Here is a 20,471-nt window from a genome sequence, read left to right as displayed (position 1 = left end):
TGCTGTGTTAACTCTTTGATGAACACCCACTCACTGAGAAAGACTAGGAAACTGGAGTTAACATTAGGAAGAAAGATAAACTCACCACGTCTACCAGATTCATGGCCGTCTGAAGGAGATAGCACTGCGCTGCCCCTCGCAGCAGGATCTGATGTGTGATCATGGTGCACTGAAGAACGTCCCTGACATCAGAGAAAACACATGCACTTCCATGGTCTCACGACAATTCTGATAGTTTGTAATAACTGACAACTTGATTTAATGTATCTACACTTTCTAACGCAGACAGTCACTGCCAGGAGAATTTCACAGCTATTAAATAATTAAGGCCTTGGGCCTCCCTGGTGGCGCAGTGGTTGGGAGTCCGCCTGCCGATGCAGGGGATACGGGTTCGTGCCCCGGTCTGGGAGGATCCCATATGCCGCAGAGCGGCTGGGCCCATGAGCCATGGCCGCTGGGCCTGCGCATCCGGAGCCTGTGCTCCGCAGCGGGAGAGGCCACAACAGTGAGAGGCCCGCATACCGCAAAAAAAAAAAAAAAAAAAAAAAATAATAATAATAATAATAATTAAGGCCTCTAGTGGAGCTCAACTTTAACATGAAACAAATCTTCTTTTAAAAACAACAGGATAAGGACTTCCCTGGTGGCGCAGTGGTTAAGAATCCGCCTGCCAATGCAGGGGACGTGGGTTCAATCCCTGGTCCCACAAGATCCCACATGCCACGGAGCAACTAAGCCCGTGTGCCACAACTGCTACACCTGTGCTCTAGAGCCTGCGAGCCACAACTACTGAGCCTGCGTGCCACAACTACTGAAGCTCGCACGCCTAGAGTCCACGCGCCACAGCAAGAGAAGCCACCCAATGAGAAGCCCACGCACTGCGAAAAAGAGTAGCCCCTGCTCGCCGCAACTAGAGAAAGCCCGTGTGCAGCAATGAAGACCTAACGCAGCCAAAAATAAATAAATAAATAAATTTATTTTAAAAAAAAAAACAATTTCAAAGTAAGAATTTTACATTTTTTTGAAATACTTTGTAATCAATATTAATATTTGTTATGTTATCTCTAGTTTCCTACATATCAATGTAATAAAAACTTACTGGCCTTATTTTTAAAGTGACCATAATCCAATAGTATGTATTATGGCATATATTTAAATTAGTAATTCATAAAACAAAATAAGTTCAACTATATGAATAAGTTTTTTTAATTTACTTTTTTATTATATAAAATTAAGAGTGAAAAATCCTGATGCCAATATTAACTAAAACCACTCACTATGGATTAAAGCAGAAGAAAAACAAAATTTACTAATGGAAAGGTACAACAAATAACCGTATGTGAACATACTCAGAGTACATTACCTCAGGGCAAGAAGCCCTTCTATACCCAGGGCTTTACATCTTGGGATATTTGCCAAAGCCTTAGACAGAAACAAAATGGGAATAGCACACCAATGTCGGCTTGTCATCTTCTGAATAAACTTTAACAGGAAACTACCTGAAAGAAAAAGTGTTAAGACGTCATTGTTGCCAACAAGCACATGAAAAGATGCTCAACACCATCAGACTTTATGTAGGGAAATGCAAATCAAAAACCATAATGTGATACAACTTCACACCCATTAGGATGGCTACTGTCAAAAGGACAGACAGTAACAAGTGTTAACCAGGACGTGGAGACATGAACTCTCAGACATTCTTGGTGGAAATGTAAAATGGTGCAGCCAGTGTGGAAAATAGTTTGGTGGCTCCTTTAAGAGTTAAACACAGGGCTTCCCTGGTGGCGCAGTGGTTGGGAGTCCGCCTGCCGATGCAGGGGACACGGATTCGTGCCCCAGTCCGGGAAGACCCCACATGCCGCGGAGCGGCTGGGCCCGCGAGCCACGGCCACTGAGCCTGCGCGTCTGGAGCCTGTGCTCCGCAACGGGAGAGGCCACAACAGTGAGAGGCCCATGTGCCGCAAAAAAAAAAAAAAAGTAACACAGTTCAGTAGAGGCAGCTAAGATGTAGATGAGAAGCAGAGAGGATTGGCAGTGAGAGGCCCGTGTACCGCAAAAAAAAACAAAAGTTAAACACAGAATTACTGTTTGACCTAATAATTCTACTCCTAGGTATATAATTAAGAGAAGTGAAAGATTACATTCATATAAAAACCTGTATATGAATATTCATAGGAGTTATTCATAATAGTTAAAAGTGGAAACATTCTAAACATCTATCAACTGATGAATGGACAAACAGAATGTGAAGTAGCTACACAGTGGAATATTATTCAGCTACAAAAAGGAATGGAATACTGATAAATGTTACAACATAGGTGAATCTTAAAAACGTTATGCTAAGCAAAAGAAGCCAGACATAAAAGGCCACATATTATATGATTCCATTTATATGAAATGTTTAGAATAGGCAAATCTAGAGAGACAGAAAGTAAATTAGTGGCTGACAGGAGCCAGGGGAAAGGAAAATGAGACTTGATTACTTATGGGCAAGGAGTTTCTTTTGGGGATGATGAAAATATTCTGGAATTAGTGGTGATAGTTGTATAACTTTGTTAATATACTAAAAACCACTGAACTGAACAATTTAAAAGGGTGAATTTTACGGTGTGAATTGTATCTCAATAAAGCTGTTGGGAACAAAAAAAATCAGTGTCATTTCAATTTCATTCCTTTTTAGTAAGGTAAGTATTCTAGTGTATTGTAGAAATTCTGATAACCATGTAGCTATATATTTAATAGTTAAGGTAAAAGATATATTTTTTACTGTTGGAAACCATTCATCTGTTGGAGATATTAAAGAAACACAGGATAAGAAGTACCAATGGTAGCTGCCCTCTGGTATCTGCAAACAGTAATATTAGATCTTTCTCACAGGTTATTTCATACCTACCCTGGATCTAATCACTGTAATTAATTTAAGTATTTTGAGATACAAAAGGATGGTGCTCCATCCCGCTTTCTCTGCTAATATGTGATATCTTAAGGATCTCCAAGTCATAGTAGTTAATAAAAATGTCTGTTTCCTGAGATCATCACTTAGAATGACTTTTAAGAAATCCCTGGACGCTCCTGAAAGGGTATTACATGTATTTTATATCTCCCAAAGTGCCCAGCCCAGAACTAGATACGCTTAGAATACTGTTGACAGAAAAAACTACAAAGTAAAAACTGTAAATAAACATTCTACCTGCCCTTCCTCCTGTTGGACTAATTAAGTTCTCATCTTCTGCCTCACAGCTCTCTCATGACACATGGAGGATGGCAACAGCCAAGCCTCTATTGCTTATTCACTCACCACACTGACAGGGTCACACGGCCACAAACTCTAGGCGCTCAAACTCTAGGGGGCACTGATCACCGTCATGTCACTCACACTGTGCTGTGGACATGAGATGTGCCAATGTGGTTGGCAAATTAATCCCCAGACTGTAAACTTCCAAATTCTAGTAAACTAAAGAACAGCTCTGATAGTAATCTTCTCCAGTTTAACTTTTTAAAAAAGTAATCAAAACCATCCATTTCTATAAATCTAAAGTTGTGATATACACGTGACCATCTTTTCTGTTTCTTCCCTGACTTCTGAATATATAGTACCACTGGTCATCGTTCACCCTATTTGCAGATTAAATACAAAAGAAAAAGTATATATATTTCATAGCCAGGGTCACTTTCTAAGTCACAAAGCCCAGAATGAAAAAAAAAGACTCGGAAAGAAGAGTGGGCCCTGCTACTCAGCAAGCAAAATAACACTGGTTTTGTGCTTTGCTTACCAACATAGCTCATCAGGAAGAAAAATACATCTCCAACCTGAAGAAGTGGGATATTTCTAGGATACAAGGTCTTACAAAAAGCAAGTATTTTTTCCTTTCTTATCTTTCTGAGTCAGTATCTATAAAGGGACAACTTTGCCACAATAGATACTCTGTTTATAACTTTTTCCTAAGCCTAGGTTCTTTCTTTCTTCGACCTATTTTGCTAATTTTTGAAACTGAATAGAGACAATTAGAAAGAACGGCAAACTGCAGCACACATTCCAAAACTGCTTCCATGCTACGGATACCAATACTGGTACCATGTTATATACAAAACTAAAATTGTGTACTCAGTTTCAATGGACATGTGTATAATTCTGACAAAATGTGCATATTCTGGAAAAAGGAACTATTTTGATAATACTGATTATAATAGTCATAGGTTGGTGCTTATAACCAACATACTAAAAATTTGAGCTAATAAATTAAAAAGAAACTCTTTACTGACACATACTCTTTATTTCTTCTGGAAGAAGAGAAATGTAAGTGACTAAGAACTTCTGTAATTTCAATCCCAATGGAGAACCACTTCCTATCAGCTGGCCTGGGGACCTACAGACAAAGGGGAAAAAAAACAAATATTTTAAATCTATTTACAAATAAGTATACTGAAACTAAATGGAATATGGCCCAAATGTCTTTCAACAATAAAACAATAAAACCATCTTCTTCTTCTAAACCTGCATTCTATTTTTCAGTAAAATCTTGAGGATCCTTCTGATAAAAACATCAGGGATCTTCTAGGAAAACAGAGGTGAGTTAGTAATGTGCTATACTAAGCAGGCGTGGATTTCTTTTTTATGACACTTTCTCTGACACACATATATGAATCTTGCCAAATGGCACCGTTTAAAAAAAAAGTCTACAAATGAAAATTTAAAATTATATTTTATGGTTCCCAACACCTAATCCAATGATTTTAAATCTTTAAGTATTAAATAAAAGAAATAACATTCACAGAAAGACATATGTTAGTAATACGTAACTTTTGCAAGAGCATTTAATTATTAACATCTACTAAGGTCACATTGTTTTGTTGTTTTTTTTTTTTTTTTGGCTATTGCTTCGGCCAAGGACATTATCTGTTAATTGAACACATTAGGGTGCTAGGGAACTGAAGGCATTTCGTAATAAATGTGTTTGTCAACTCTCAGAAAGCACCACGTTGGTTTTACTGCTTTCCAGCTGTCTAACTGCTTCAGAAAACTATTCAACAGTAATGATTATTTGAAAATCAAAAATAATTGGCAAATCTAGCATTGCTATGCTCTTTCTATATTAAATAGGACTAAATATTAATATAACTTAGCACAGACTAACTTAAAAATTTTAAAGTTGGTAGTGAGAGTTTTTTTCTATTAGAGATACACCAAACAAAAGACTTGCAAGTATAAATAAACTTAGTTTTCAAAATTAGACAACATAATTTCAAAAGCAAGGGAAATTTTTGAAGATATAATTCAAGAGTACAGGTAATGCTCAAAAAATGAGGATAAGGCATAATACTGACAAACTCTTCCCAGTATCAACCGTGACAAAGGGTAGTGGTGTCAAATAAGCAATATGTCATGGAGAATGGCCTCCACCATCAGATAGGGAAAGGGGGAAGTTAGAATGAACCCTGTGGTAGTGGACTAGAAATGGATGTGCTGGTGTGAACTGATGGTTTTTAGTATGGATGGATGGACGGACAGACAGACACTGAAATATAGATGGTAAGTCTGCTCAGCAGACAGAGCTAAGAAACAGAGGTGTATACACACACACACACACACACACACAATCGTTGTGAGAGAGACAACGATTAAGCAAATATGGTTAAACAGTATCATTTAGGGAATGTGGATAAAAGATAAATGAGAATTCTTTGTATTATTCTCACAACTTTTCTATAAGTCAAGAAAAAGTTAAAAGAAAAAGGAAAAAAAAAAGTGTCAAGTGTTGGTTAGCCAAAGCCACTACAATTTCCAAGAGGGCAGAAATCAGGAGTAAGGGAAAAGAAGTAGCTATGTAAGATATCCTTCCCAAAAGCCCAAGAATGGATGGGTTCAAAGTAGGAAAGAAAAGAAAAAGAGAAACACCTGACACAACTACTGGAAGAAAGGCAAGAAGAATAACAAACACAGAAGGGATGACATGGTTAGAAAAAGCTGAATATCTACAAGGCAACGTATATTTATGTACCAAATTCATTAAACAATCTGGTCATATTTCATAATCACATTAAATTTATATACCAAATACATATGATTGCATTGCTGCTAAATAACAATGTTTGTTTACCTGCTGTATAGAGAGCTCTCTGAAAGTGCATCCATTAGTGCCCCAATAATAAACTAAAAAAAAAAAAGGAAAAAAGTATTTGATGTTAAGTTGTAACTGTAATTTTGAACAGTCAGCTTGCTGTAACTGCACATCCTACACAGGGCTACAGAAGAGCTGTTACAAGCAAAGCTGATCTCTCATGCTGTAGGTTGGTTTATGATAGTCTTGGAGGATACCTTAATTCCACCAGAACGACAAAACAAATACCGAATTTTCCCACCTGATAAAAACATATGGAATACTGAGAGGAGAGTACATGTTGTGCTAAGAGGAAGAAAAGAGTCCAAAGAAGGGACACATGGTGGAAAATAAAGGTAGTAACAAAGGAAAAGCAAAAAGATACTCAAGAGAAAATTCAAGCCCCTATGCCTGGAAGATAAAGGGGGAAAAGTATATCTTCAAAAATATTACTAGACAAAAGCAAGCTTCCAGGAAGTGCAAGAAGGCTAGGAGAATGTAGAAAAATGATGCATATTAAAACACTATACATGTAGTTGGACAATTAGGAAAGTTTACTTCAGTTACCACTAAATGAGAGGTAAATTACTATACCAAAGTCAGTGATCCCCTGACTCATGTGGCACCATAATATAAAACTTTACATCACAGCTGTAGTTCGCACAGCCTCTTTGCTTTGTGTGATTTCTGATAAATGGAAGCATAGATGCTAATAATACAGCTCTAAAGGCAACATCTACTCAGTAGATAGTAATTCATTGACTCAGAACTGGGGGAGTAGCATCACTAAACAAAGAGCGATAATTCAGTGATTCAGAACTGTGGAAACAATATCATTAACACGCTTCTATACCAGTTTTCATGCTGTTGACTTTTGTTCAGAATATCGATACCAAAGAACTACTGGTAATAATGCAGGCAGCCTATCGACAAACTACATTACAGAAAGCGTTCCCCCGGTATGATAGCTAAGTTTAGAGAAATAGGATTTGTTGTATGCAAACCTCTAAAATGTTACTTGCGATTTTAAAGCCCTAGTATATATTTTTGAAGATCACATAGGATAAAACAAATACCTTCGCCCCTCATCTTTTGACAAAGGGAAAAAGGAAAGGGAAAGGCTGTCATTACCTCAGAAAATTCTGCTGAAAATGGAAGAACCCTTGCTTCATAGAGCTCCAAAAAATGGGTAACGCCTTCTTTGGTCAGGATTTTATTTTCACTTTCAAACATTCTTTTATAAATACACAGATGCCAGGATGGGTGAAAGAGCCAACATCCTGTGGAAATAAACACTGACTGTTGACTTAAGATTCTCACATTATGTTGCCCCATGTAGACTATATATTCAAAAATAAAAACAAACACATTTACTTCATTACAACACCGCAAAAGTGAGTCTCTTTTTAATCGCATCTGAGGGTGTTTAATTACTGAATAACCAAAATAACTTCAGTATTTGGTATTCCATTTTCAGAGAGATTCATTTAGAAAGGCTACACGTGAGTGTCATAGTGGCTACAGCGTACAAACATTAAATATGACCCCACGCAGGTTGAAACTTTAGGTTTGGGGTGATTTCAACCAATTCTTCTCTCACCTTATTTCAATCCATTTTTCATACAGAAACCTGAAACTGTCCCTGCTCTATTTAAAACCCTTGCGTGGCTTCTCAAAACTCAGACTAAAAAACAAGCGAGGCATGAACTGCTTCTGACAACTCCTCCAACCTTACCCTGCCTTCCCACACCACTGTGCTGTGGCTTACTGGTCAGGTCCTCCACCCCACTGAGCTGTTCCCATCTCAGGGCTTCTGCACCCAGAGCTGTCTCCTTAACTTCTGTGTCACTCTTCAGGCAGGTCTTTCCTAGCCGCCCTCTCCAAGGTATGGCCTCACTCACTAGATAACTCCATTTCTGCCTCTTGTTTGTTGCCTGTCTAGAACTTATAATCAAAGCTATTTTTTCCTGGAAAACAGACAAAAATCAAGTGAAAAAGAGTACATCTGTCTCACCACTTTATCCCAGAGCTTAGCATGTACTGGACACTAAGTAAACATCTATTAAGTGAATATACAAATGAGTGAGAAACAAAAAATGGAGTATGTACGTTGGACATACTTTAACTTTTTTGAAATATCCTTTAACACTATTAGAAAAAAAACTCAGCATTTTTAATTCATGGCATTCTATAAATAAATCAGTCCTTTTTTTTTTTTTTTTGTAATTTACACCAAGATGCTTGTTCAATCCTTTGGCAGTGATTTTTCAAAATCTGTCACTGCTATTTGATTTGGTTTGCCAAAAGCTGTGGGCAAAACGTGGTAATAAGAGAATCATTTTAATAATAAATGCATAAGTGAAGTCACAACATGATTCAATTAAATTCTAGCCCCAGGTGGGACTACAGATTATTATGGTCTGTGAAAAATCCCAGTATATCAGAAAATAACCATAGCAATCAGCTGAATAAAGCTCAATTCCTAAGGGATCAAACTATTAAAGTTGTAATTATCTAAAGTAGGCACTAAAACCCATTTACCTAGGTTATTTCTCATGTGTAAACATGATAATGTAACATTTTATCATTCATATGAATACAAAACACCATTAGCTTGCATTTAGCTGTCTTGTTGATCTAAACTTAATTTCATAAAATAATTTTAGGAAGCTCCAGCTTCATTTTATTTCTCCTAAAAAGCCCTCATAATATAGAACTGATAAAGGACTTAAAAACCATATTTAAAATAGCATCTTGGAATTTTCTCTTCCTAAGAAGTCCAACCTACAGAACAATAGCTAAAACCTGAAGAATATAACTCTAACAATGAAATAGATATATTAAGAGAATAAGGATGGAAAGCACTTAAAATATATAATACCAAAGAGCTCTTATTAAATATGAATAATACACCATGATTAAAACATTACCAGAGAGTCCTTATCTTTTAAGGATATATACTGAAAAAAATTACAGATGAAATGATATGCTGTCTAGGAATGTGCTTCAAAATCATTTGATGGGGAGGGAGCAGGAAACGCCACATATGATGTAAGACAGAGACTGGCACAAGTTGATCACTGCTAAAGCTGGGTGGTGGGGTTCATCATACAAACTCTTCTCCTTCCGTGAATGTCTGAAATTTTCTATAATCAGAAGTTTATAAATTACCATACCTCTAAATTATAGAAAACTCTGCAGCCATTTGAAATTAAATTCTCAAAGACTATTTAAGGACATAGGCAAATGCATTTGGTTATACTGCTGAGTGAGAAAAAAACATTATGAAAAATCAGTCCACAAGGTATGTATCTGGAATGTTAGCAACTGTCTCTTCGTAGCAGTAAATTCATATATTCCTATAACATGCTCTATAATGAATGAGTTAATTATAAAATTAAGGGGAAAAACTGTGTTATAAAAAAGCAAAATAAAAGTAACTGTTACCATTTTCCTCTGACACTGCATATTCAAACAGATTGTTTAGCTTTGGTAAAACTGGCTTTATAACATGTATCTGAAAAAACAAAAGCAAAAAGCCACAGGAAATGAAAATTCACCATTCAAAACTCAAAAGACTTTTCATCTATTTATACAACAGTCACTCTGTTCCTCCTCACCACCCTGGAAAACAGGCAAGGCCTGTATACCAATATATTACAAAGAGGAAAAAATACTGCAATGCTTTATCTAGTTACTCACGTTGCTCAAGGCCACACATTTAGAAGTAGAGTCAGTTCAGAGTTCAATACTCTTCATTCTTAGACTCTGCTACAGATACCAGCGTCTAATTTACATACACTACAAACTAAAGGTAAATCACGGTTTCTAAATAGTGAGGGTCTTGAGGATATACTGAGTCAGGAAAACCATAACAGTTTATATGAGTTTAGAAATGCTTTTCCTTTATTGCTCATCCTTGTATCTACATATATTTAGTACATATGAGTAATTCTTTATTTTAGTCCACAAACAGTGCATCTGGACTGACACCTCCCAGTGGCTCCATGGCAGGCCCCACAGCTTACGGACTGAGAACCCCTACAACAGGGGTTCTCCAAGTGTGGTGCCCAGAATGGCAGCTTATGGATCTCCTAGGAACATGTAAAATATCTGAATTCTCAGGCCCCACCGCAGACCTACTGACTCAGAAACTTTGCAGGCCGGACACTTTAATAAGCCATCTGGGTGATTCTAATGAATGTTAAAGTTTGAGAACACTAGAGTAGGTAATCTTAAGAGTTTCTTCTCCACTTAAAAACTCTAAGATCCTACAAAAATGAATTCAAAGTCGACTGCAAATGATTTTTCAAGTTTCCATTCTCAGGACCAAGAATGCAAAGATGTGAGAGAGAGAGGAAGGAAGGAAGAGAGGGAGGGAGGGACAGAGGGGGAGGGAGGGGGAGGGAGGGAGGAGGGAAGGACAAGGGAGGGAGAGAAGGAAGGAAGGAAGGAAGGAAGGAAGGAAGGAAATCTACAAAATCAAACGGCCATTATAGGGTCATTATTTACTTAATAACAATTTACCTCAGACTTTAAGTAATATTTCCCTTAGTGTGCATTTCTTAGGAGATTATTCATAACATCAAGAAACTAAAAACTAGTGATCATTTTAGAAGTAAATGTCAAGGGAAGATCAAATAAGACTGAATTCTTTGAATGATAACTTAAGTCAACTGAAAGTATTCTTTAATTTCCTGAGTTTATATTCAATCTTAAATTGCACCTATGCCAGAAAACAAAGTACGCTTGGACTCCATTATGCTATATCCAAGTTGGCCTTTTTGTATTGCTTTTACAGAATGTCTGGGGAAAAAAAACCCAAAACTGCATCTACATAGGATTTGTTAAAATATGAAAACACTTACCTGATTTCCTTCAAGAGTTTCCATAATTAAAATATAGTTTTCCCAAAACTTTAGAAGCTCATCTTTTTTCTTCTCAGACCACCAAAACAGACTTGGGCCTGATATGGTTTAAAAAAGAAAATTAGTTAGTAGATTTAGTTCCTAAATCAGAAACTTTCATAAGCTTCTAAATGATAACAGTTCTTAAAATTATGCTACTATTACCAAATGTTGTTTTCTCTAACAATGGAGGGTGTCCCTGTATTAGAGCCTAGGTAGGAGGCCTGGGCAAAAAAGAATCTCAAAAGAAGGTTTTTTCAAAAAAAATTAAGGTTACTACCTTGGAACTCTGGGTAAGGGTGACAGATGTGAACACATGTACTCTACTTTCTCTCCCTAAGAATCTCACTATAACAGTAAGAGATCTTTCAAAGGCAAAAACCCAAGAATTGGAGAAAACAGGGGAGCAGACAACAGCAATGAAATTAGGATCCGCAAATCAGATTAAAAGCAAGCAGAATCAAGAAAAGTGACTATTAAGTTGGCACAAGGAAAGCAAAGAAAAAAATCTGATTCACACTACAAAATCCCCCCAAGCCTAAGGAATTGGCAGCAAAAAATACTTCAGTAAGTAGAGGTGAAAATCAAGGCTAAACTAAAAAGGATTTGTTTAATGTGTTTAAGAAACAGATCCCCAGACGCCCTTTCCTGTGTTCTGAACAGGAAAAAGACTGGGATTTATTCTCTGGGGAAGGTAAAAGAGTGGGTCTCCAGACTGAGGGGCACTGGACACGGCTGAGGTCAGGGTGAGTGCCATATGAAAATGGGAAGTGAACATGTATGCACCCTGGATGCTGAGACCCCCTTCCACCTGTCCCCATCACCGTCTTGGCCTCTCAGGTCCCAGAGGACCTTCTCCATGGCATGTGGTCACCCCAAGAGAAAAGACCTGAAAATACTTTCACCAGAGATTACCTAATAAAACACCCTGGCCAGATCACCTTACAGCGAAGTGCACAGTCAACAAGCACCACTCATGTGTTTAGAGCTTTAAACTTGACTTTTCGTCCCACATTCTTACATATAAACAGGTATCTAAGGCTCATCAGACATCTAGGGAAACCTCTATACTAAAGATCAAGACCAAAACAAATAAACAAGGAAATCTGGAGAAAACAAAACTACACAGGAAAAAGAAAACCTAAAAAAGAAAAAACTTTCACTAATACTTTAAAGGGAGATAAAATAGTGTAGTTATGATATAAAAACAGGATACTATTAAAAAGGGGGCAGTCCGGGCTTCCCTGGTGGCGCAGTGGTTGGGAGTCCGCCTGCCGATGCAGGGGACACAGGTTCCTGCCCCGGTCCAGGAAGATGCCACGTGTCGCGGAGCGGCTGGGCCCGTGAGCTATGGCCGCTGGGCCTACGCGTCCGGAGCCTGTGCTCCGCAATGGGAGAGGCCACAGCAGTGAGAGGCCCGCGTACCGCAAAAAAAAAAAAAAGAAAAAAGAAAAAAGGGGGCATTCCAAGAACAAAAAAGATCTCATGAGAATAAAAATCTGATAGCAAAAAGAAGAAACTCAAAGAAAGGACTGGAAATAAAGTTGAGGAAATCACCCAGGAAGTGGAGCAAAAAGACAAAACCATAGAAAACAGGAGAGAAGAGATGTGTTAAAGGCCAGTCCAGGAGGTTCGATAACCAAAAAGAGAACAGAAAGCAAAAAAGGAAGGGAGGAAATCAAAGTAATACGAAAGCAGTTCTCAGAACCGAAGGACATGATTTCCAGATTGAATAGGTCCGAGTGCCCTACACCAGGATGTAAACAGGCCCTCAAAACTGAAATGGCAGAAAGCTGGGGACACAGTCTCTATAATCATCCATGGAGAAGAAACAGATCACATACAAATAAACAGGATTCAAATGGTTTCAGACGTCGCAACAGTAACAATGGGAGCTCGAGCTTCTAAGACATCAGATGGATGCCTTTAAAATTTTGAACAGGAATGTTTTCCAAGCCAGAATTCTACCCCAATCAAACCATCAGTTGAATGTGAGGGCAAAATAAACGTGTCTAGATATGCTTGGTCTTGGCTTCCAAGAAAGCCACAAGAAAACATTACTGCCACACCAACAAAGAGAAGAAACAGGCTGGATTATCAATAAAACCCTAAACTTTTGGGCGGGGGGTCCATCAGAGGGCTGAGGTTGCACTGCTCTCTGAATTTCAAAGGGCAAAAAGCCTCTCCAAGAATAAGACAGGACACACGAACTGCAGTTAAAAAAGAAAATAAAAATTTGACAAGTTTTTAAAGGCCAAGTGTGGACAACTTAGAAACTCTGGGAACCCCAAGGGAGTCTACACCCACTCACCAGCTCTTTTCCTCAAGGCCTCCCCCATGTGTTCAAGAAAGACTGTGGGCAGGGCAGGGGACCCTGGAGGCGTGGGCATGCAGGGCCCACAGAGGTTTGAAAGGGCAGCCCATCCATGCCCTGCAGGAGTACAAGGTGGTGGTCAACTAAGACGCCTGCATGCACCCTGGACCCTTCCCTGACAGGAGGCCAAAGCTATCGGCTCCTGGAGGAAACCCTCCCACAATCCCACCCTTGTCCCTGCTCTCATACCAGGCAAAGTTGGCTGCCCCTGGTGTGGCTAAAAACTTGCTCTCCCCTCGACCCTGCACTGACATGAGGAAAGCCTCTTGTGTGTCCGGCACTCATACGAAGCAGGTCTGCTGCTGTGGAGGAAGGGCAGAATATCAGCACTCAAGACCCACCACAGATACAAGCAGAATGCAGCTGCCACAGGAGAAGTTAAGGAAACTCTTAACCCTTCATTAACTAGGAGGCAGAGGTTATGTGCCACTGGAGAGGGAGCAGAGATGACTAAAAAGTTTGAACCCTAAGGATCGGGCACATGGGGCCTAAGAAGAGGTTGTTGTAGGAGAAATGAAAAGTTCCCTCCTTCCCCATCTCAAGCTTTGCACCAGGTAACAAACATCAGCAGTCTACCCTTGAGGGAAGGACAAAGGCATGGAGGAAGCTCTCCATCCGTGGAGTCGGCATCGAGGGCTTGAGAAAAACTAGAACACTGAGAAAAACCTTATAGGCTTCCCACTAAACATTAGGAGGCGACAGTCCACCACCAACAAAATCCAAAGCCAGCTCACCAGAGTGACTCAACCCAAATAGTCTAACAGAGAGGAGTGTCTATCTCGAAGGCATAAATATTTGTTTCTGCTGAAAAAAGTGATACCATTGCCAAGAGATAAAACAGAAAACAAAACCAAACTCAGATATGGTCCAAGTACAGAACTTGTACATAACTATGATGAGTATGTTAAAGGATCTAATGGAAAAGGTAGACAACATGCATGAACAGCTGGGGATTTTCAGGAGATGGAAACTATAAAAAAAGTGAGACAGAAATGATAGAAATGAAAACATATCAGACATAAAGGATCCTTTGATTAAATTATCAGATATGCAAGGTCTTAAAAATTTTATCTCAGGGAACTATTAGAAGATACACTACAACAAATGAGTAAACCAAAAAAGAGGATGAACTCCAGGAAACAAGAGCTCCAACACAGAATCAGGTGAAGGGAATCCCCCAGATGATAGTGAAGGCAGATCTAAGAATGTCAGCTGTGCACCAGACTGAGCTTGTAAGAGGACTCTAAGAGACACTTCTTCAGGAAAATTTATAATGCCTGATGATCTGACTTTGTACAGGAAAGATTTAGACAATTAACTAAGAATCTGGGGTTTAATTAGTGATAAGAATGGAGACAACCAAACATAAATGACATTAATCTAGGAAAAACTTGCAGGAAGGAAAAAAAAAACCCATCATATACACATAGATCACCTGTGAACAGTATTTTCATAGTCATAATTTTGTTGAACTCACATTTAACCAAAATTACAAGTATGACATTGGACTTTATGACATTACTAGATCATTTCAAGATACAGGGGTAAATGCCAAAATAATCAGCCAAAAGAGGTAAAAGTGGCTGCCCTCTGAAATGAAGGAAATGGGCGGGGGCACAAGCATAAGACCACTGTTTACATCTTTAAAACTGCAGAATCACTGACTCTTTAAAATAAATGAGTGTTTAACTTTGGTAATTTAAAAAATGTTTTCCAGGGCTTCCCTGGTGGCGCAGTGGTTGAGAGTCCGCCTGCCGATGCAGGGGACACGGGTTCGTGCCCCAGTCCGGGAAGATCCCACATGCCACGGAGCGGCTGGGCCCGTGAGCCATGGCCGCTGAGCCTGTGCGTCCGGAGCCTGTGCTCTGCAACGGGAGAGGCCACAACAGTGAGAGGCCCGCGTACCGAAAAAAAAAAAAAAAAAAAATGTTTTCCAGTGACAACTCTCATTCGATGATCACCAACTTGTGAACTGTTAAAATATTTACTACCTGATGTTTTAAGCTTATATAAAAATCTAATCTACTCACAACTTCAGTCAAACAAAAATCCTTTACCAGTATAAATAAGTAGGCAGCTCCAGTTGAAAAAGTAGACATTTTCTATCTATTGAGGCAGTTTTGAATCAGTCAATCCATTTTTGACTTTGATAGCTCAAAATTAATTTGAGAATTGTACTTTCACATACTTTCAGTGAACAAATCAATCAATAGGAACATACCAAACTGAAGGGAGGCCTTGCTATTTCATCTACTCTTGTTCTGTAATAAAGTGGTAGGAAGCACAGGCTCAAAATGTAAAAAAATTAAAACCTCACTCAATTAAGTCAATTTCAAAAATACTCTCCAAAGGTCGACTTAAGGCCCATATGCTTAACAAATATTAAAAAGTCCTGCTAAGAGAACTACCAAGGGAAATTTCAAAAGAATGTGATAGTTTCCACGACAAAATTCTAACACTCGAGACTCAGTTCATCGCTCAGTACATGTAAATAATTTTCCTTTCAATTTGATGGGCGCTAACTCTTCTTTCCTGGTAGAACGGACCTACCACGATATAGAGCAAATTTGGTCTGTAAAATCCTGCCTGGGCTCGTTCCTAAATTATTCCCACGGATGCAGTATTCCACCTGCTCTGGGTCAGAAAGTTTAGGAGATGCAGACTCTTCTAGGCTGCAGTGATCTGTGTCAGTTCAGAAAACACCCTCGACATGAGGTTCCCAAGGTTTTTCAGGCTTTATGGGGACCATGAGAATAACCCAATTCAGTACGGATCCGGGAGACGACCCCAGGAGCAGACTGCTGGAAGGAGGGGGCCTCACTCCCAGAAAGCCAAGTAGGGATGGGCCCGGGGGCAAAGAAGCAAGTACCGGTTCCTTCCTGGGGGGCGCACGCGCACTCGGCCCCCAGCTCCGCCGACACCTCCACCGCCCGCTGCAGCAGGTAGCGCGCCCGCTTGCGCGTCAGGGCGTCCTCGGCCCGGGTCAGCCCCGCCTGCACCGTCCTCCAGAAGCGCCAGCAGTACCGGGCGTCCGGGTCCGCCTCGCGCGCAGCGGTGGCGCGCTCCGCGCCGGGCTCGGGCAGCAGCTTCTCCGCAAGGGCGCTCAGCACCAGCAGCTTCGGCTCGACGCGGCCCGGCCCCTCGGGCGTCCCGGGGGCGACCAGCCCGCCCCACACGGCCCGCAGCGCCGCCCCGCCGCACCGACCCAGCGCCGGCAGCAGCCGCCCGGCCACCAGCGCCGCCGCGCCCTCGGCGGGCCCCGCCTCGTCCCCGCCTAGCGCCAGGGCGAGGGCGGCCCGCGCCACCGCCTCCAGCAGCGGCGCGTCCTCGCGGGGCCGCAGGCAGGGCCCCACGGCCACCAGCACCTCCACGGCCGCCTCGGCGGCCCCGTCGAGGCCGGGCGCGGGGCCCGCGGCGAGCAGGTCGCGCAGCGCCTCCTCGGCCAGCGCGGCCGCCAGCTGCGGGCCCCCGGCGAGGCGGGCGCACGAGCGCAGGGCCGCGCCCGCCGCTCTCAGCACGCGCCGGCGCTGGCGGGCCGCTGGGCCGGTGTCCGCGCCGCCCGCGGGGCGCCCGCGCAGGCCCCGCAGCAGCGGCACCAGGTACCCGGCGGCGACCTCGCGCGCTGCCTCCGGGAGCGCGCCCGCGCCGCTGCCGCGCGCCTCCTCGTCCTCCAGTCGCTGCAGAAGAAAGCGCAGCGTCTCCACGCGCTCCGCGGACGCCTCCTCGCAGCACAGCGCCCCAAGCAGGACCCGGGGGTCCCGGCTCTGCGAGAGCAGCGTATCCGCCAGCACCCACTCCATTTGCCCCGCGCGCCGCCGACCCCGAGCGCCCGCAGGAAGGCGCCGGCGTGCGCTAGTGCGTGCGCGTGCACGGTGGGCCCGGGCGCGCGCCCGCAGGTAGGGGGCTTGCAGCCCTGCCCTAGTCCCGCTAGGCGCGCTTTGGGCCGGTCTCACCAGAGCTCCCTTGGATCTGATCCTCTCGCTTCCGCCCCTTACTTTTGTAAGAGGAAAATAGGCCCTCGTTAAACGTTAATGTCGTATCTATACCAACACTATCGATTCCTAATTGGAGATTGGCCTGCCCGAGGGCTTTAAATCATTCAGGCGTGCCTGTGAGGATGGGCCAGAGGTACAACAGGAAGGTGTACTCACGATCACCTAGAAGCTCTTTTTAAAAAAAGGTGCAGCCAGGCACCACCCACACAGAGACTGACACAATGGGTCCGAAATGGGTTCCCGACATCTGCATAAAAAATAAATAACGAAAACCCAAGAATGAGGTAGAGGCCCTGAAAAGTACTCTAGCTATGAGCCAGGGATAGGGCTGAAAACGAGATACCCACCACGACGCTGGCAGTCGAATGCCCAAGCGGACTCTTGCATGCAGCCCTTCACACACAATGCTCATGCTCCCACATGTAGAGTCCCCCAAATAGTCCACGTGTCTGTATGTTCTGTATGTCTGACAGCATCTACTGCTAAGTACAGAAACAGAAACCTCACCTTAGCATGCACGGTAGTGGTTTGGTTTCTAGCTCAATCCTAGGCGAACTGAATCAGTGACGTGGGTTTTCACTTTGCCTTCAACCATAGAGCTCTCTCCCTTAGTCCATGGAGAAGTCACAATCTCACCTTCAAAGAGCTTGATGTGTACTAAACATAATGGATAAAGTGTAATTTAAATTTATTTAAGTTTATTTTATGTAATTTAAAATTATTTAATTTTTAGATTTTTGGTTTTATATAATTTAAAGTTATTTACGGTTATCTGACATATATGCAAGATTTTTTTCCGTATTTCAAGGTCATTCAGTTTTCCATTGACAGATGCATAAAGGGTTCAGTTGTAAGCCTACTTAGAATGTGTCAGTAAATATCCATTGCCTTCAACATTTAATGTGCCAATAAACATCAGTTTCCTTCAACATGTATTCTTCATATATCTATCAAACAAAAATATGCAAATGTCTTGAGCAGACACTTAACAAATGAAGGTATGCAAATGTAAGCATCTGAAAAGGTGTGAGTATCATTATTCCTTAGAGAAATGCAAATTAAACCCTCAAAGAAATACCACTTTACACCCATCAGAATGGCTAAAGTTTCAAAGATTGAAAACACCAAACGGCTGTTGAAGATTTCCTTTTCTTGAAACTGTCTTCCTCTAGTTTTCATCATATAGCTAATTCCTGTTGTTTTTCTTTTTCCTGTTTCCCCAGCTGTTTCTTCTCCATCTCTTTGGGGGAAGAATCCTCTTTCTCTTCCTGACCTGACCTGTTCATATGGATGTTTCCAGAATTACAGCTTCAGATTCCTGCCTGTTCTTCTCACTCTAAATTTTCCCTGAATAACTCCATTAAAACTATAGATTCAACTACGATTTACATGCTAATGATGAAAAAAATCTAGATCTCCTGCACAGATCTCTCTCCCAAACTGCAAACTTATCTACCTACTGCCTACCAGATGTCTCCATTGAATATGACTCAGGGCATCATTCTCAACCTCCACTTTTATGAAGGTCACCTCATTATCTTCATTCCCCCATCATCATTACTGCACCCCCCTTACCACCAATCTACTTCTTCCCATGTATTTCCTATTTAGGGGAATGGCTGTCATCACTGAGTTGCCCAAGTCAAAAAACCTGGGAGCCAATATGTTACCAAACCAACCTTGGGTCCCCTTGCCTGCGTGCAGCAAAGTCCATCTACTGACACAGGGTCATGGTGAAGGAAAGTGCAGCATTTACTGCAGGGCGTCAAGTAAGAAGTCCAGGTAGCTAGTGCTTAAAAGATCTGAACTCTCTAAAGGGAAAACTTTTTAAAGACAAAGTGAGGGAGGGGCGTTGTGGGGTGTGTGATCAGCTTGTGGACACTCTTCTGATTGGTAATCAGGAGTCAACATCATCAGCCTTCTGGTCCCAAGTGGTCCGGGGTTTACGTGCTTGTGGGCAGCCTACAGTTATCTTCTCCCACCTGATAGGGGTTTCAGTAGCTGCAAAACAGCTCAAAGACTATGGCTCAGAATATTATCCATAGCCCTTGAGGAGGAACTAAAGGTCCTTGACTTTGTTTAATGGCTAGACTATTATTATTTGTCTTGCTTGACTGCTTTTCTTTCTTTCTGCATTTTCTCACTTCTCTGATTAAATTTACTCTTTGTAACTTGGGGAAGGCCTAGGAGGCTAAAGTATTTTTACAGACAAGAGGCAGGCAGAGGACACTGGGGCAGGTGTGGTTTGTTCTAGGAAGGCCCCATAGGGTCTTGCTCAGTTACAAATAGACTTCCCACTCTCTTCTTTGATTCCTCAAATCTATCCATGAAACTTCATAAATTTTTTAGTATCCCCACCTCTCTGTCCCCCACTAACACCTTAGTTTTAGACTCTCCTCATTTCTTACTAAGATAACAGCAATAACTTCCTGCCTGATTCGCTCCCCACCCCAACACACATGCCTTATTACTACCAGGATGATCTTCCTAAAATTAAACCATGACTATCCATAGCTCCCAGAATGATGGCTGAATTTCTTAGCATGACATCCCAGATGCCCCTTGAGATGGTCCTGCATACTTCTCCAGCCCCATCGTCCTCATGCCCCGTATACACCTGGATTTTGAAGTCCCTAAAACATGCCGTGTGCTCTCACTTTGTCTTTTCAAAAGCCCTTTCATCTTCTGGAAAGCCCTTACCTCTACTCCACTTGTTCAAGACACATGGTCAAATGTCATCTCTCCAGAAAATCATTCCTTAATACCTCTCTCCCACCACCAACACCCACCCCACCTAAGTGAGGTCACCCTCTTCCAAATTCCCCAAACATCCTAGTATATCCCTAACACAGCATTTGTGATGTTGTTATAACTGCAGGTTTACTTCTCTGCCCCCTCCCCTCCCAAGAGCAATTTGAGGGCTAGGCAGGGGTTATGGAGTTATATCTTTTATCACATGAATCCCAGTACCTGCACCTCTCGTTATATCATGCTCAAGAAATGCTTATCTTCTACGCCTCAATGAAGACCCAAACTACAAGGCATCTCTGAGAAGCCCCTCACAATGCACCTAATCATACTTCTTCTGTCTTCCCCA

The 20,471-nt window shown here is 41.7% G+C and overlaps 1 protein-coding gene across 3 annotated transcripts in view; it reads right to left on the bottom strand.

Moving 5' to 3' along the window:
* TARBP1 (tRNA guanosine 2 -O-methyltransferase TARBP1) overlaps window positions 1-17,302 on the bottom strand; it is a 66,779-nt gene extending 49,477 nt beyond the window's left edge. Inside the window, exons 1-8 of one of the 3 annotated variants that reach the window (XR_014295267.1) lie at window positions 16,249-17,298; window positions 10,967-11,064; window positions 9,546-9,615; window positions 7,230-7,378; window positions 6,099-6,151; window positions 4,270-4,367; window positions 1,364-1,499; window positions 86-182 (exon numbers count right to left, since the gene is read on the bottom strand). Coding sequence is in view for 2 of the 3 variants with exons in the window: in XM_082635081.1 (XP_082491207.1) it covers window positions 86-182; window positions 1,364-1,499; window positions 4,270-4,367; window positions 6,099-6,151; window positions 7,230-7,378; window positions 9,546-9,615; window positions 10,967-11,064; window positions 16,249-17,179 (1,632 nt within the window). In the remaining variant the exon portion in view is untranslated. Of the gene's footprint in view, window positions 1-85; window positions 183-1,363; window positions 1,500-4,269; window positions 4,368-6,098; window positions 6,152-7,229; window positions 7,379-9,545; window positions 9,616-10,966; window positions 11,065-16,248 lie in introns of all 3 variants that reach the window. The other 2 variants (XM_082635081.1, XM_082635080.1) reach the window with 2 other exon arrangements.
* Window positions 17,303-20,471: the final 3,169 nt, after the last annotated feature.

Source organism: Mesoplodon mirus, assembly GCF_964341445.2.
Source record: "Mesoplodon mirus genome assembly, chromosome: 2".
Lineage (NCBI taxonomy): Eukaryota > Metazoa > Chordata > Mammalia > Artiodactyla > Ziphiidae > Mesoplodon > Mesoplodon mirus.
Note: the sequence above shows the minus strand (reverse complement) of the source record. Positions and strands in the feature narration are given on the sequence as shown.